The sequence below is a fragment of the Pollachius pollachius genome (assembly GCF_949987615.1).
Source record: "Pollachius pollachius genome assembly, chromosome: 17".
NCBI classification, from domain to species: domain Eukaryota; kingdom Metazoa; phylum Chordata; class Actinopteri; order Gadiformes; family Gadidae; genus Pollachius; species Pollachius pollachius.
The window spans coordinates 10,389,408-10,407,539 of NC_136950.1; the positions used below are offsets into that span (position 1 = coordinate 10,389,408).

The following is an 18,132-nucleotide window of genomic DNA, read 5'->3' on the forward strand; positions in this document are numbered from 1 at the left end:
CACCGACGGCGGTGTCAACCATGAGCAGTCAGGGTGAGGTGTCTTGCTCAAGGACACCAACACCCAGCTAGGAGGAGCCGCAGATCGAACTAGCAACCTTTCGGTCGTTACCAGCCAACCCGCTCTACCTCCTGAAGTGCGCCGACACCAACTGAGAGACAGTTCCGACCCGCAGGTCAAAACAACGCAGGTCCAAAGAGCCCACAGGCCGAGGGGCAGATACGCAACAGGCATCTTAAGCAACAACGCTCCGGCTGGGATAATGTTGACCCCCAACTGCTATAAAACCCTTGTGTGTGACGGACACATTCAACATCGTTTATAAATCTATTTAAATACAGATGGAATAAAGAAAGCTTAAAGCACTTATCAAAGAGGCCTTTATTGCCAACACATTAAATAAAACTGGTGAAAATGCAAACTTTTAACCATCATAGCTCCGAACCCTTTTCAAAAACTAAATGTAATTTATTTTATTAAAACCAAATCTCAATAGCATGGAAACGAAATGAGAAAGATTTGGCAGGCAAACAAGTTGACAATTAAATTAACTTTGAAATACACTCTATAAACATGATACAACATCTTGGTTCACACCAACACACACTGCCACACACGCCTCAAACAACTTCTCCCAGCCCACCCACTCCCCTGCTCCTCAACTACCCCAAGGGGGTCAGGGAAAAAGGCTCATACCAACAAATGGCAGTTAGAGAAACGGTGTGAAAATAGATTCTTCCCATCACTCCCTTGATCCTGCAAACCAACAACGCAGGACAAAGACGCAAGCATATCTCCTGACCCCTTGACCTACAGTTGTGACACTTTTTGTAGACTAGATTTGTCTCTCCTCAATCAAACTGTATATAGCACCTTTCGTGCAAACTGCAATACAAGGTGCTAAACAATACAATGAAAAAAATATAGATATAGAATAAGAGAAAGCCGAATTAAATAGGTATGTCTAAAGGTTTCTTTAAATGTGGTCACAGATTGTGATGTTCTGAACTCCTCTGGCAGGCTGTTCAATCCAAACTATCAGCATCAGGGAGAGCTTGATGACCATGATCTTTGCTACGGTTCTTATTTTTGATAAATATGTAAAGATTAAGTCCAAATGATATAATTAAGAGAACAACACCTGTGGCCGCCCAGGTTCCATTCCCGAGGTCCTCTTCACGATGGCCTGAACCAGAGGAGAGAGGAGTGTTATTCTCAGTACCATTACCACATTCACATGTTTCTGTGCTCAACAATCCCATCAAAATGGCTGACTGGAAACACTCACCAACCACTCGGATGGTGTCTCTGACCGCAGGGTGGACGCCTTGCTGCCGGGCCACCCAGGTGTAGGTGCCTGGCTCGGTCACATTCACAGTCTGACTGATGGAGTAGCGGCCGTCGCTGTCTGAGGAGGCGGCCGTCGGTGATTCTGCAGGGATCTCAGTTCCGTTGGGGGTCTGCCACTCCAGACCGCTGGGTTGCGGCTGGCCTCCGCTGGAGAGGTAGGACAGCCGCACCCAGCCGGAGGACGGGGAAGCCTCTTCGACCTCCAGCCTCAACTGAGGCTCCACCGCTGTGAGCAGGAGCAGGACGGCGTTAAGTCGTTTCCATTCAGGGCGTTTAGCAGATGCTTTTATCCAAAGCGACTTACAATAAGTACATTTGTCAGAAAAAAGAGAAACAACAATATATATCGCTGTCGGTACAGTAAGGATGTTCATAGAACCAAGTGCCAAGCACTAACAATCGCTAGGTTAACCCATTCCCCGTATACACCTAAGGTAGCTAGGGATAAGACGCTACACAATGCTAAGAGCTGTTTTTAAAGTACAACATACAATAAGAGCATTTTACATTTGTAACATACGGACCAAACTAAGAGTAGAACTAAACTTATTTAGGTTCTGCCATCTTTTGGCTTTGGTAAATACATTTTCTGAAGCCCAGCTTACTAACCAACCAACCTGGACCCTGACCCAACACCTACCCCTCTGCCCCGGCCCTGACCCAACACCTACCCCTCTGCCCTGGCCTGGACCCACCTGGACCCTGACCCAACACCTACCCCTCTGCCCCGGCCTGGACCCACCTAGACCCTGACCCAACACCTACCCCTCTGCCCTGACCCTGACCCAACACCTACCCCTCTGCCCAGGCCCTGACCCAACACCTACCCCTCTGCCCAGGCCCTGACCCAACACCTACCCCTCTGCCCAGGCCCTGACCCTGACCCAACACCTACCCCTCTGCCCAGGCCCTGACCCTGACCCAACACCTACCCCTCTGCCCTGGCCTGGACCCACCTGGACCCTGACCCAACACCTACCCCTCTGCCCAGGCCCTGACCCAACACCTACCCCTCTGCCCAGGCCCTGACCCTGACCCAACACCTACAGCTCTGCCCAGGCCCTGACCCAACACCTACCCCTCTGCCCAGGCCCTGACCCAACACCTACCCCTCTGCCCAGGCCCTGACCCAACACCTACCCCTCTGCCCAGGCCCTGACCCTGACCCAACACCTACCCCTCTGCCCAGGCCCCTGACCCAACACCTACCCCTCTGCCCCGGTCCTGACCCTGACCCAACACCTACCCCTCTGCCCAGGCCCTGACCCAACACCTACCCCTCTGCCCCGGCCTGGACCCACCTGGACCCTGACCCAACACCTACCCCTCTGCCCCGGCCCTGACCCAAGACCTTCCCCTCTCCAGCCCTCATCCTTGTGGTACACTTTCTGATTTTTGGGGGAGCGTGATTGGGGACGCGCTCTAAAAAGGTCAGTTTCCTTTTTATAATCTTTTTGAAAAAGAACCCTTACTGTCAAATTCAATTTAAGATGCTGCAGGTGAGTGCTAAGAGACTTTAACGAACCGGAACCATTCACTCACCTACAGTCAGCCGGATCCATCTCGTCTGTCTCGTAGGAAGTAGGATGATGCACTTATACATGCCACTGTCTGCCTGGGTCACACTGGACAAGATCATAGAGGCTTTACTGGCCTGCAGCCCCCCTGGAAGAAGGCGCACCCTACCCACGAACTGGGGGTCTTGTCCCCCCCCCGTCCCTGGTTGTTGTAATCCTTTTCCTGTTCATAGAAGAACACCTCCTGCGGCCCCTTCTTCCAGTCAAACACCTCATCTTTCAGGTTCACAGGGAAATCCAGACCACACGGTAAGATGGCATCTTTTCCTTCTCTAGTGGAAACCTCGGTGACCACCTCAGTGATGCCAGCACCTGCTTGAAAACACAATTGATGCAACAAGTGTCTTAGTACACCGCTGTATTTAGGCTCAAGGAACGCCATCTGGGCACTGTTAGATTCAGCGGTCGTTTCCGAGGCCGGTGATAAGATAAATAAGGTAGTTAATTATCGTACCGAATTTTATCTGATTCTGATGCTACAAAAAGGACCAACAAAACCTGTGAAGTTTCAGACCGTTATTAGTTTGATCTTCCCTCCATCTCCTGGGCAAGGGAAATAAATACAACTATGCATTAAAAAATCATCCACTCTGACTTTAAACCTGCAAGAGTGAGACACATGTCTAAGTAGGGTTTGCAAACAAGGAGAAAGCTTTTGGTATATGGACCTTACCTCCGTGAGTCAGAAGGAAGTTAAATAATAATACGATGGAGAGGTAAATAAGAGGCATCATTGCATCGTTTGTTATTGCGCTATTTCCTGTTGTTTGCCGTGACAACAAGGAGCCCAAAACTAATTTGCATCTACTAGTACGTACTACGTAGTAGTAGTAGTAGTACTTGCACACATATAGTCTACTATACTGCCAAGGCGGAGGCAGAGTGATAGATATAACAGAGTGGCGAAACTTCCATTGGACTCCGATGTAGCGTTTTTTGCCGCCTTCTTCCGGGGTATGGAGCCTCGCATAGTTCCAAAACATCCATTTACGGCGTTACACCGAATTCTGCGACCCACCGACATGTGTGACCCCAGGGGGCGCTGTTGCACATTTTGAATTAAATATGAACTAATGCCACAATTATTGATGTCCACGATCATTACAGAAACCACAAGCAGCGCAGGTCGCAATCCACGATGGGTCACAATCAATCATAGCGGACCGTCGAATTCTGCGACCCCACTGTAAATGCGGGAAAAAGGAGTCAAACCCCAACCAAATGTTTTCAGGTCATTTGTGGTCCTCATATCGGTATGTGTAAGCAATTATTCATATCTGCGATCATCACAGAGTCCACAAGCAGCAGGTCGCAATCCACGATGGGTCACAATCCATGACAGCGGACCGTCGAATTCTGCGAGCCCACTGTAAATGCAGCAAAAATTAGTCAAGCCCCAACCAAATGTTTTCAGGTCATTTGTCGTCCTCATATCTGTATGTGTACATAATTATTCATGTCATCACAGAGTCCACAAGCAGCAGGTCGCAATCCACGATGGGGCACAATCCATGCTGCGGACCGTCGAATTCTGCGACTCCACTGTAACTGCAGGAAAAAGGAGTCAAAGCCAAACCAAATGTTTCCAGGTAATTTGTGGTCCTCATATCTGTTGTGTAAGCAATTATTCATTTCTGCGTTCATCACAGAGTCCACAAGCAGCAGATCGCAATCCACAATGAGTCGCAATAAATGACAGCGGACCGTCGAATTCTGCGAGCCCACTGTAAATACGGAGACAGTGCCGGCCACCCTCTAGTTATGTATTCGTCAAAACAACAATGCAACAAAAGGGAAATGCATTATGGATCCTCACATTTTTGGGAAAAAGGAGTCAAACCCCAACCAAATGTTAACCGGTCGTTTAATGAAATGATATCTTCCATGTTATAGTAACAAGAGTAACATATGGAAGTTCAACTTAATTGGATAAATAGAATATAAATTATGTTTCAACATATTTGTAGGAGCCATATTCTGTTTAGTATTATTTGTGTGCAATGCTTGTTTTTGGTTACCTCCAGAGGTATTGAGTGCCTGTGTGCATATAATAGGAGATGGACAGTGCCAGGTGTGGCTGATAACACAGCAAAAAGTTTTTCTACAATGGCTTAGCCCACATCCTGCTCTTTTGTTTGTTTTAAGTATTCTAAGTCCGTTTTCTTTGATTTTTGTACAAAATATACCACAAGACCTTTTTTGCAAACCCAACAAACTTCAGGACATTTTATTTTTTGGACTCAAGCATTGTTAGAATCTAGTCTGCAGTCAGTCACCAGTGATTTTTATTGGAACCAGGAAAACTTGAGAAAAGTCACTAGAACATTTGAGCCTGGGGGCATGCAGGACAGCTGTACAAATGATCTCTGTCGGGTCTCCCAACACAACCCTCGTGGTACCACCTTCCATCAGGATTAATTAAGTAAATCTCATTTATGTTATCTTAAACCGAGGCCATATTAAATGGGACAAAAGTTCAGTGTAAATATCTATGTCAAATGTATGTCTTCTCCTGTACCAGACAGGTTGGCATAAAGAACAGAATAAAGAATAAAGATATTGTTCCTTAGTTTATATTAAATAGATAAACTTTATCTATTTAATATAAACTAAGACTGTTTTAACATACACAGTCATGCAATGACAGGTGAGGTTTGTATATATGTCAAGACATTGTTTAAGACAGCAAGCAAATATTCCACATGAAGTGAAATCCTGCTGTAAGCTTAGTGGCACAGTGTTGATTTCCACCTGGACACCGTACAGCCCCTCGCTCTCATGAATGCTCTGAAAAGTAGACAAAAAGCAGCAAATTATTATGCAATTCTTAAACATCCAGTCCAGCACAGTGGACAGCACCGCATATCCCAGTCACCAGAGCACGAGGTGCACTCATGCACCACCATGGACAGTACCACAGCTCTCACACACCTGCACAGCATCATCCCATCAGTCAAGGCCATTCCCTTCACCTGTTTCACCCATACTCCAATGGTTAAACAACAGCATTCCGCCTGCCGGGGTCAGGCCATAGAGCACAACTGTTACCTTGTGGTCTCCAGACATCTTTTTATCTTGGAGGCATCGTTGCCGAGTGGATCCAGCACAAGGCTCCTCTGTTCTGAGGGGAAGATGACCTAGAGAAATTTGGATAAGCACATTGTGCATGTGTCACGTTCACATATCCTAATAAAATCATGGATGGGCCTTGGAAATTAAAATATGAATACATAGGGTAAGATAATGTTTAACTTACTGTGAGTATTCAATGATTTGGCTCATTCACTACCCCCAGAATGACTCCATACAATGATGGATTACATTTCTAAAATAACACACAATTCACTGTTAAAAACTCAACCACAATATACAGTAAATCATCAATCAGTAAAAAAAAACCTGTGCCTACCTTTAGAATTGCAATCTTCCCGTTCCAAATTGTTGTCATTGAAGATGTATCAATGGCAAGTGCCTTTTTGCCCCCTTGGCTATTATGCTTTTGGACCATTCTAAGCAGGGTGGCATTAATCACCTGGGGAAAGAAAATCCATTTGAACATGAAGTCAGTTAACTTATGGTGTACTAGCATTTGGAGATTCCCTTGTTATATGAGTTAACTAAAGGAGAATAAAATACTGAAGCCTACCTCACTCTCGAGTTTCTCACCCGGAGTTGTCCTACAGATGTCCCAATAAAACAGCTTGTATGGTCCGATTCTGGACAGAAAAACATGAACATGTTTGCCGTCCCAAGCCTCTGTAACATCTTAGATGAAAAAAAAGAAACTGTTATAATTATTCAATTGATTCAATATTTTCTCTCCTGAGCAGCTGTTTTGTTTGAGTAACCAGAACTTTCACAGTTGAACATTTACATAAAAATGTACACTATGAGTGAGCTTCATAGCGTTACAAACATTTCTCTGAAGTGGAGGTGGTGGCAGGTGGAGTGGAGGTGGAGGTGGAGGTGGCAGCAGGTGGAGGTGGAGGTGGTGGAGTGGAGGTGGAGGTGGAGGTGGAGGTGGAGTGGAGGTGGAGTGGAGGTGGAGTGGAGGTGGCAGCAGGTGGAGGTGGCAGCAGGTGGAGGTGGAGGTGGAGTGGAGGTGGAGTGGAGGTGGCAGCAGGTGGAGGTGGAGGTGGTGGAGTGGAGGTGGAGGTGGAGGTGGAGGTGGAGTGGAGGTGGAGTGGAGGTGGAGTGGAGGTGGCAGCAGGTGGAGGTGGCAGCAGGTGGAGGTGGAGGTGGAGTGGAGGTGGAGGTGGAGGTGGCAACAGGTGGAGGTGGAAGCAGGTGGAGGTGGAGGTGGAGTGGAGGTGGAGGTGGAGGTGGCAGCAGGTGGAGGTGGAAGCAGGTGGAGGTGGAGGTGGAGTGGAGGTGGAGGTGGAGGTGGCAGCAGGTGGAGGTGGAAGCAGGTGGAGGTGGCAGCAGGTGGAGGTGGAGGTGGCAGGTGGAGTGGAGGTAATGGAAAATACTTTTTACAAGTTAGATATACACACACACCTGTTTACACATTTGTTATTCTTGTTCCACACATGACTAACTTTGTTTTATTTATTGATACCCCCTGGCTCTACTTTTCTGTTCTTGTTCACACTTACTGTATGTTTGCTTCGTTGTTCTTAGTCATACTTGTTCCCACTTGTTTTTGGTTCCACAAACCTCAGCCTGATATATGTGGAGGATTTTTTTCCAAACACTCAGCATCTCAAACACTGGGTCCAGCTTTACATGGTGCATCCTCCCTTGCAGCGTGCAGATGTTAGGCAGTGGAATCTGCATTTGCTGGATGGTTTTATAACCAGTGGTCCATTTTATTTGTATTGCTTTTTTAATTGTCTCCTTTCCTCACCATATTCCTCTCTTGTTAACACTAATATATACAATATTCATCCCTATTCCTTCACTTTGTTCTTGTTTTTCAAGTTGGATACACACACACACACACACACACACACACTCTTGTTGCCTCACCCATTGTCTAATAAAAAAAATACTATTTCATTTGTCCAAGCGTAATGATTTGCTATTCTTTAATATATTTGATACTTTGTGTATGGCTTAGTCTTAAAAGTATCATGGTTGTGTGGTCACCTCCTGCCTCATCAGAAGAAGTTGCCTGGAAACTAAATGCTAAATGGACTGTTGCTACTCTGCTTTCTCAATCGCTCTCTGACCATGGGTAAGTGAATCGGAATTACAAGGAAAATCAAGGAAATTCAATAGTCCAGTTGCGATCTTGAATCGTCTTTGATTTTTAGAACAGATGTAGCAAGGTAAAAGTTAAGGTTAAGCCACTAAAGTCAGTAGCCTAGTGCTACCCATGCAAACACGAATGTGAAGCTTTCCCTAAAACTTAAAAACGTAGCTTTCAGTTGTCACCCTACCACTCCAAATGTAAAACTGACATTTACAAATATGCAACAATAGTCAGAAAAGTACTTGGTTATGTGTTTTTTTAATTTATATTTACCATTCAATATTGCAATCCTGCTGTCAGTCCAATAGAAAAACATGACAGCGCGGCGTGTTTTGGAACTATACAGGCTTACAAGATCAGAGTGTCGCAACTCCTCTCTCTATGGCTCTGGGCGGAGGCTGCCGCTGAATGATCACGCTCACGGAGGGCGATTGGATGGCCTTTGGTCGGTCATCCAATCAAGGGCATAGGCACTCAATTTAAGACCTCCCTCCGCATGCTTTGGTATTTAGCAAGCGTGCCGCGAAGAGCCGCCCACAGCGGGACAGAACCCAGACACCCCGCTAGGGGGCGCTGCAGCCAACACCTGGGCCTCTGCAGGCCGACTTGTTGTCCTCTGTCATGACTATCATGACCACATTGTCTATCTATCTACAATTACACATACAAACGGTACACTACCTTTTGTTTTTCCATTGGGCTTATAGGCTCAAATGTAAAAATTGAGAAAAAGGCCTATACATCATTCAGGGTTTTAAAAGTAGGGGAATCATTACCTAATCTATACGGCATTATGATATCTCACCTTGGAATAATAATGACAATTCTACATGTAATATCGACATCAAATATTGCGCATAAAACCGGTCATGGCTTTGGACAGGTTACTGCCAACCTGTGCCACTGGCACATCAACTATACAATTCTGTTACAATTGTCTTAATGCACAGTCATGTCACCTCAGCAGCTTTTTACGGCCAATCAAATTCTTCTCTGTCACTGACTTGGTTTGAAACAAGGTGCAACTCGGTCATAATCGCTGTTCCCATAGTTGGGATAGCTCACCTGATTTCTATAAGTAGTCTTCGGAGCGTCACGACCTGTTGCTCTCTCTGGTGCATTGTTTTATAAAAAATGACACGTGTTTTCATTTGAATTGGCTTATAACAGCTACACATGTTTTGCTTATTCTGCAAGATTAAATGTTATTGCAAGCACAAACAATTTAGATGTTTGCAGCACTATTTTTGATTTTCATTTTCAACAATTGGCAATTCAAAGAGAGCTAATGAAGTCTGCCGGCAGATGAAATAACGTCAGACGAACCCTGTGACATTGTGGGAGCTCCTGGGAAAGTTACTTTAGTTGATTATTCACTCATCTAAACTGTCCATTGCAACCTTGTGGTTAGCAACGGCGGTACTGATGTTTCCATCCAATGAGTTGTTGATCTAAGTGAAAGCTGTAGTTTAACTTTTGTATTCTCCAATGTGTGTTCCAGCTTTGAGGTTGCTGGTACAAACGTTGCTGGCATAAAAGTCTCAGATCACAAACGCTCGGTACAATCACAGTTTGCCGTATTCAATCCATTTACATTCTACCATTATATGTTGCATGTGATCTATTGTGTATTTGTTCTTTGGCTGTGTGCCAGCTGAAGAGAGCAGCTCCATGCTGGGCCAGAGCAGTATCGCCACCGTTCCAGATGGATGGAACCGGGGATTGTAAGTACAGGTTTTTCGGCTGCAGGTTTGTATGCTAAAGGTACACACCAAACCTCACACACACACAATATACAAGAAGTCTGTTACTAAACAAAGCTTCAAAGTCCTAATCCGGTGACGATGAAACACATACAGGCCTACAGCTAGCATGTAAGCAATATATTGTTTTATGGATAATAAACACCGTTTCTAGAATCGCCAACAGAGGGCAGCGTAATTCTTCTTATTATTATATATTTTAATTTGCACACGGCTTGCCCGTGTATTAGACAGTATAATGAAAACTAAAGAATAGGAAAAGTATGAGGCCTCTATATTATTATACAGCTCCTAGACAGATAAGTATTCGAGCATATTACACGATATATTGTCATAAATTGTTGGCCTGTTAAGTCCTTTGAGACTGTAATGGTGATAAGGGCTATACAATATAATTGAATTGAATATTACGCAATATACAGCAGCCCATACGGCTATATATTTGCATAGCAACCATGAAGTTCAACATTTGACTTTGATAAAGGGATTTATTTTTATTTCCTATCTTTATCCTTATTAAGAGCTTGACATAAGGAGGTGCCTGTGTGTGTGTGTGTGTGTGTGTGTGTATGTGTGTGTGTGAGAAAACTATGTGTCTTCTGGAAGCACTTCCCTAGATCCATTGCATTTGCGAGGATGCAAATAAAGTGCAGTAGTAGAACAACCTTTTAGCGTCTCAATATAAACGAAGAGAGAGAGAGAGAGAGAGAGAGAGAGAGAGAGAGAGAGATCCAAGGAAAGACTGTATTAATAATAATGATCCAGAATTCATAAAAATGTCCTCCTCTCATCACCTGCTGTATCTGTTATGTAGCACTGGCTGTTAGATTAATGCTATTCATACCAGAGTAAAACCGGGTCGAAACAGAAAATAAGGGCCTCTGATTTCTAGGCCATTCAGTCAAGCTTATATCCTAGCATGCACCTCTGCATCTAATACATCTGTTGTTCCTGGGAATAACAAGAGATATTGGATCTCGGATAGTTTCACATCCGAAAGATTGATGGAGTCATGTATTCAAATTGTATGGAGTGGGAGCCATCTTTAGACCTTATTACGACTTCCTAACCCAAGTAATGACCCAGGCCTCGGGGTTATGACCTCCTACTCTTGGCTTCGACTCATGGGACAAAGGGCAAAGTCAACGGGGAACATTGATAAGGGCCATGTGAAATTGATATGGGGAAAATGTTTATCTTAAAGATTCAGCAGCCGTAGAGCTTCCCACTGTATTGTATAAAGAAAACACTGTGTAGCAGAAGAGATATTTTCAGTGTGTTTATAATAAGCATTACAATGTTAAAGTACCCTTTTTATGACGGTTGCAATTGGTATGGCCTTGTGTCAAATCAGCACCTCCATCCAGGATTAGATTGAAGAGTTTCAAACCCACGTCTTGTAAAGCTAATTGGGAAAATGTCCCAAAGAAGTGATGGGATCAGCCTTGTTATATGAACTTGTTATATGTTATATTAGTCTTTTTACATTTTTATCAAACAATATTGCACACAGGTTATTTATGATTAAAATTAAGTTATATGGTAATGAGTTATATGACAACAATAAACACAATGTAAAAAAAACTGTTGATTTGTGTGTGTGTGTTTGTGTGTGCGTGCTTGTGTTAGTGTGTTGAATTCACACATATGTGTTCACCCAACAGATTTTTTGTAAATAAAAGGGAAACAGACTGTGTTCCAGTATTTCATGTATTGAAAAAAAAAGCTGTATGCACCAAATCATTAAAAATAAATAAATATGTGAACAGTGTATTGTTCATAACACCTTTTCTTGAATGTTCTTTAACAAATAAAATACTTACAGCACTTGCTTTATTTGCCTACAACAAATGCATGTCATAATATCCTCACAATATGTACAATAATCAGTAGTCTTAATGCTATAAGATAGTACTTCAGCACAATGCAAGAGTTGTATATCTCACAGGAAAACAACATTTTATCCTGACCATCTAAAAAATTATAAATAAGAGATTTACATTAAAAAAAATCAATCTTTTGGCTTTTCAGTGTGCTAGTCTTCCTTTGCCATCTTTGACTAATGTCAAAATGAAGCTCAATTGTTTTTGCATATTTTTGAGGAAAACCTTTGATTAAAATGATTTGGCTTTGTGAGGGCCTGTTGGTGAATACTAATGTGCGACCGATATAAAAATGTGAAGAGATTCATCATATGTACTTTAGTTTGTTGTCCCTTTCATTAACATTGTCCTGGAATACTTTACATTTGAACTAAAATCGATATGCTTCAGGTGATATCACTAGGAAGGCCAATTCGGGAACACAATCAAAATTGGATTTTGGTTGATAAAGTTGCATTAAATGTATGGATTATATGCCACGATTGCAATGTATGATTTGTATGTCAATGAATTTGTTGAGTATCCAGTACAATCCTGTACGGTACAGGACTGCATGAAGCGCGATACTTCAACGTGAGTCTGTGCTGAATTCTACACGTTGTTTCAGTCTTAATTCATACCTGCTAGATTGACTGCCACTGCTTTAAGCATTAGGTCTTAAGTGTTCCCTTTGCAGTTACTCAAATGCTGTTCATCTGTCTTGCTAGAGAGGAGTGATTAGACTGAAGCTATGGCTAACTTTAACGCACATCTCTGTGTTAACTTGCATTCATTTCCAGACTCTAAGCACGGCAGCTGAAATGCAGGAGCCCAACATGCAGACTTGGCAGAGACTGCAATTACATTGTTTTGGTTAACAAACATCATATATGCTAATAGGAATGAGGGGCAGATTGTGTTTATGAAAATGCTCCATTATCTTTGAAGATTACGCAGATGATGATAGCATTTATTAACCATGAGGCTGGGCTGTCAACGGTTTAAACATTGCTTCACAGCAAAGTCGGAATGCATATAGGCTACTTAGTTAGCATATTAGCTCTCAAATTATGAGAAGGGAAAGGATCCATATCCTTAATGCGGATCCAATACTATTATGAACAAACTAGTTGGGAGCCCTCAGGTATTAAATTGCATACTATCGCCTGCATCAGAGGGAGCTAAAGTTCCCTCTGAAAGCCAAACTATTGATTTTTTTCCTTCTCTCTTTCTATGGATTCACAGATACAGGAGCAACAACAAGGCTGACAGAAAACAAAGACCAAAGCAATCAGGCATTTGACTCCTTTGCACATTCACATTTTGTAAAACTTGCATCTTGTCCGGCGTATAGCATTATTATTACCACCGATATAAAGCGGCACAGTTATATTGAAGACCTCCAGCTCCTTCTGGGCTGGTCCTTAGATAGAGCCACAGTGTAAGGTGTAGTCATCCTGTCTCAGTCAGGGCAAACCCACCGGGAGAGGCTTGTTACGTCACTAGTCACTTCCGTAGTCACTTATTTATTTTAATTAACATGAATTCAGCCCTGGTCAAAGCAGTAGCAGTAGTACTAGTAGTACTAGTAGTAGGAGTTGTAGAAGTAATAGTAATAGTTAAAGTAGCAGTAGTAGTAGTAGTAGTAGAAGTAGTAGTAATAGTTGTAGCAGTAGCAGTAGTACTAGTAGTAGTAGTAGTAGTTGTAGTAGTAATAGTAATAGTAGTAGTAGTGGTAGTATTAGTCTCTTTTACATATGAGGGTGAACCCTACACAAGGCCCACTCCACGTTCCACATGAACTCATGATAAGGATGATAGGAAGATCAACGCCAGGTCCCAATGAAGCCATCTCTGGGATGGTCCTCCTCGGGGGTCCACTGCTCTGCGGACGTTGCGGCTAATGATTTGCCGTGTTGCACTCGCATTTAGCAAACGTGCAAAGGCTCATGCACACCGATTTATGGAGCAGCAATTGGAATCGGACATATACACACGTCTAATTTTGAAAAAGAGCGTTTGCGTTTTGTGTTACAAATGTTAAAGGAGATTCTTGGACAGGTCGGTTTGAATTGGCTGTATTTGTGAGACCGCTTGCGAGGTCGCAGCAACGTAAACTATTTGCCACAATATGCATAAACCGGTCACAGGAAGGAAACCCAACTCCTATCCTGCTTGTAGGGCGACTTCTAGTCCTCTCTCAGAGTAAGAAATGTTCATAGTTTTATAAATAAATGGTTTGACCTATTACATTATTGCCGTTCCTCTACGTACGAACCACTGTGATGGTTGTGTCAGCCCTCTGGGCAGGGCTGCGCGTTCTACCCCGGGTGCTCCTGATTAATCGGCTCTGTAACAGATATGATGCAGATTTGGAGCCGAGGACAAATGTCAGAACGGATTTCAAAAGGATTGGAACTGGTTCGTAGTCGTACCGTATCAGTGCTGTTCAGAACTTGATATACCGCGACCTCCAACCCAGGTCCACGGCGATAGTGCAAAGAGCAGGCGGCAATCTTGGCGAGATCGGCGTCGCTAGGGGACGGACGGCAGGGGACGGGGGGGGGCGTGGCCTAACAGTAGAGGGACATCCGACTCCGCCGCATGGCCTCGCTGATCAGGTAGGCGGGGCTGATGTCCGGCTCCTCCTTCATCACCACGATGTTCTGCCACTCCCCGCACGCGTTGGACTTCTTGATGGTGTCCACCACGCACAGCGCGTACAGGCAGTCCTCGAAGGTGGCCGCCATGGTCAGCGGCCGGCCGTCCCACGTGCGCCGGTCGTCCTGGTCCTGGAAGGCCTGCCTCACCGCCTGGATCATGCGGATGGTGCCGGTGAGGAAGGGCGCCGGGATGTCGCTGAAGGCCTTCTCGGGCAGCGAGGACTTCTCCAGCGGCGTGGTGTCCTTCAGCAGCAGCTCGGGCCCTCCTCCTCCTCCGCCGCCGCCGCCGCCGCCCTCGTCGCTGTTCTTCTGGCCGTACAGGTCGGTGCCGCTGACCGTGAGCCGGCCCACCGTGCCCACCACCACCACCTCCTGGCGGAACTCGCCGGGCACGTTGAAGTTGAGCGTGACGGTGCAGCAGGCCCCGCCCTCCAGCGCCATCTGGAAGGTGCAGAAGTCGTCGCTGGTGATCTGCCGGATGCCCCGGATGTGCTCCGTCTGCGTGACGAAGGTCTTGAGGAAGCCGTGGACGCGGGCGGCGCGCCGGCCCGTCAGGAAGCTGAGCAGGTCGATGATGTAGCTGCCCACCGAGTGCAGGCCGCCGCCGCCCATCAGGTCGTCGCAGCTCCAGTTGTACTTCTTGCCCAGCAGGCTGCCGCTGTGCACCTGGGGGGCAGGGGGGCAGGGGGGAGAGGGGGGCAGGGGGGAGAGGGGGGCAGGGGGGAGAGGGGGGCAGGGGGGAGAGGGGAGTCAGCACGCTGGATGTACCACTTCACTCTAGTAACACTTTGGTAGGAACCGTACATTCCAGACTTTCACTCAGTCCTTTGATTTAAGGCTAACTAAATAAAATATATACAATTTCATATAAAAAAAAGCCCACAATTAATACAATTTATAAAATGCATAAGATTTATAAAATGTATAACATTTATACAATTTATAAAATGTATACAATTTATTAAGGCCAATTGAAAGACTGACGGCTGACAGGACATCACTGGAGTTGGCAGAGTATAACACAAGCAGCGGATAACAGATCAGGGGGCGACGACACGGGATAATCCCTTCATCTATCAGCTATAAACACACATGAGCCCTGGTCCGGTCGTACCTGGGCCTCGCACACCAGCAGCTCCCCGATGTAGCCCTCCTCCACCAGCTCCTTCATCCTCACAAAGGCCGGTAGGAAGCGCAGCACGTTTCCCATGATGCTCAGCAGCTTGGGGTAGTACTGGGCCGCCGACATCATCCGGAAGGCGTCCAGGGGAGTGGCGGTGCGGTCGCAGATGACGTTTTTACCGATGCCTGGAGACAGATGAAATGCGACCATGAGTCATCACGCGTAATATGGGTCCCATTGTGCTTTTCCGGTGTCTGCCACATATCATGGTTTACCATCATAGACGGACGTACAGGGACGTACAGGGGTAGATGGATTGAACCTAAAGCAACTGGCCACATTGCACAATCCGGGTGAGACACAGGTGCCATGACGTACAAATACGAGTTCCATCCAATGAGTAAAGGGTTAAGAGCCCCCCCCCCAGACTAGCAACTCATTCCTGAGCCCTCTGCTGGCTTCTTCTAGAGGAAATGAATGCAATATATGTTGCTGATCTAACATCCTCCCTACTACTACTACTAATAATAATACAAGATAAATGATTCAACCCAACAAATATGGTCGGTGAAGACAGACTGACAAACAATTGCTTACATACATAAAGACAGATGGACAGACAGTGGTTGATGTTGCTTTGAAACCTAAAGCAACTGCCCACAATTGCACACTCATTGCAATCACAGAGGTGCCATTAACTACACATAAACTACAAATTCCCATCATAAGGTCTAGTGTGGTATTCACAAACATTTTTTCGTTTCAACTGAGAGTAAAGTGGAGAAAAGACTGCAACAACTGGTCCCAACTTTCAATTTGATTTGTATTTTGTGTGTTTTAGAGGGAGGAAGGGGGGGGGGGGGGGGGGGAATCCCATGCTAATCTACCCTTCAGTGGCAAGCGCTTTGGCCTGGCTGGCCAAGGAAAGTAATCCCTCCTGACCCACTTCTACAGAGGAGTGTCACTAGTACAGATACTCCCTTCTCTCTCTCTCTCACGCACACACACACACACACACACACACACACACACACACACACACACACACACACACACACACACACACACACACACACACCACACACAGTCACACACACAGTCACACACACACCTCTGGCTGTGACCTAGCCAAACGGTCTCGGCAGATTTCACAACTTGCCATGCGTAGCGATTCCAGTGGCTTAATAACCCAGCTAGGTTCCTTCATGGGTAATGAGTAACATATTGTAAACATGATGTACAACCTTAGACAGTATTCATATTCAAAAAAAAATTCTTTTAATTAGTCATTAATGAGTCAATACAAGTGAGAAAACCGACATTTGACCAGAAAGATTGATAGCAAGCAACTTCAAAATCCAACCTGGAATGTTTAGAGCTGACATTTCAACATGTCTAACCTTTATGCTACATAACCAAGTCACATATTAGATGCACTGGCCGGTTGTCGGTCAGATAAGAGTGTGCGGACTACTGTACAGTCCTTAGAGCCACCCAACCTCAGTTTACCCGTCAGAGCAAAACAGAATACACTACAGACGCATGCATGTATCTTTTTATATTGCCATTGATGTCATTGTTAGTTTGAAATCTCAGAACCTCTTAGAGTTGCAGTGCCCATCGCAGGACACTGACTTCTTTGGATAAGCTAGTCAAGCCTTTGTTCAGTGTGCTGGTACAACTAGTGAGCTACCTCATATAAAACCATATGTTCAGGATGAATAAGTTACTCCTAGAAGATGCTTTGTTTTAATGTCCTCATTGGGGCTGCAACTACTGATTCTTTTCCTTGTCGACTAATCTAACAATAATTTTTTGATAATTAATTAATGATTTAGTCTATACAATGTCATAAATAATAGCCAATGCCATAGTCCAGAGTTATGTCCTAAATCTTTTTGCTTTATCTGACAAGCAGCCAAGATAAAATAAAGTATTCATATTATAATGACCCATGAACCATATACTTAAATTATGAAGCCTTAAGCAGCAAACTTTTGGTATTTATACTTGCTAAATTAACGTGTTTACATCGCTAGTCATTGATACATCGATGGATTAGTCAAATCGGTTAAATAACTATTAACCGATTTGACTAATCCATCGATGTATCAATGACTAGCGACGTAAACACGTTCTTCTTCTAACATATATTGATATCATGCATGAACCGCTGGAGCCCCCCTAGCTGGTAAACTGAAAATTGCAAACCAAAAAATACACATTCAGGCGTGATTGTAATAGGCTGACTGTGCACTTTGATTGGTCTGCCCTCATTACCCAAAGCATGAACATCAACAGCGTTGGGTCACCACTGGACGTAGCGCTAAGCTAAGATGACGTGCAGGTAGCTGGCTCCAGTTATAATGTAATGGCTACGAGTGTAAGACATGACGGGCCCAACGGCAGTCCGTAATGGAGCAGAAAGAGAGCCTAGAACCACAGTCCCAACACATTAATAATGCAGAGAACTGTAACTGAGCGTCTTCAGAGAACCCCAACCGAATCAGAGAGAGAGAGAGAGAGAGAGAGAGAGAGAGAGAGAGAGCGAGCTGAAGAATCAGTTCTATTTCAGTATCTATTCCTTTTGTTATTGTCCT

At 44.8% G+C, this 18,132-nt stretch overlaps 1 protein-coding gene and 1 long non-coding RNA gene across 2 annotated transcripts in view; both read right to left on the reverse strand.

Moving 5' to 3' along the window:
• Positions 1–686: 686 nt before the first annotated feature.
• LOC307089125 lies at positions 687–3,455 on the reverse strand. The gene is made up of 3 exons (XR_013812608.1): positions 2,893–3,455; positions 1,289–1,576; positions 687–1,186 (listed from the first exon to the last, which is right to left on the reverse strand). It is a non-coding gene; the product is annotated as an uncharacterized lncRNA (long non-coding RNA).
• A 7,740-nt stretch (positions 3,456–11,195) lies between these two features.
• gfod1 (glucose-fructose oxidoreductase domain containing 1) overlaps positions 11,196–18,132 on the reverse strand; it is a 22,041-nt gene continuing 15,104 nt past the window's right edge. The window contains exons 2-3 of the mRNA XM_079754847.1: positions 15,524–15,717; positions 11,196–15,075 (exon numbers count right to left, since the gene is read on the reverse strand). Of these exons, the coding sequence (XP_079610973.1) occupies positions 14,320–15,075; positions 15,524–15,717 (950 nt within the window). The 3' untranslated portion in view covers positions 11,196–14,319. The remainder of the gene's footprint in view (positions 15,076–15,523; positions 15,718–18,132) is intronic.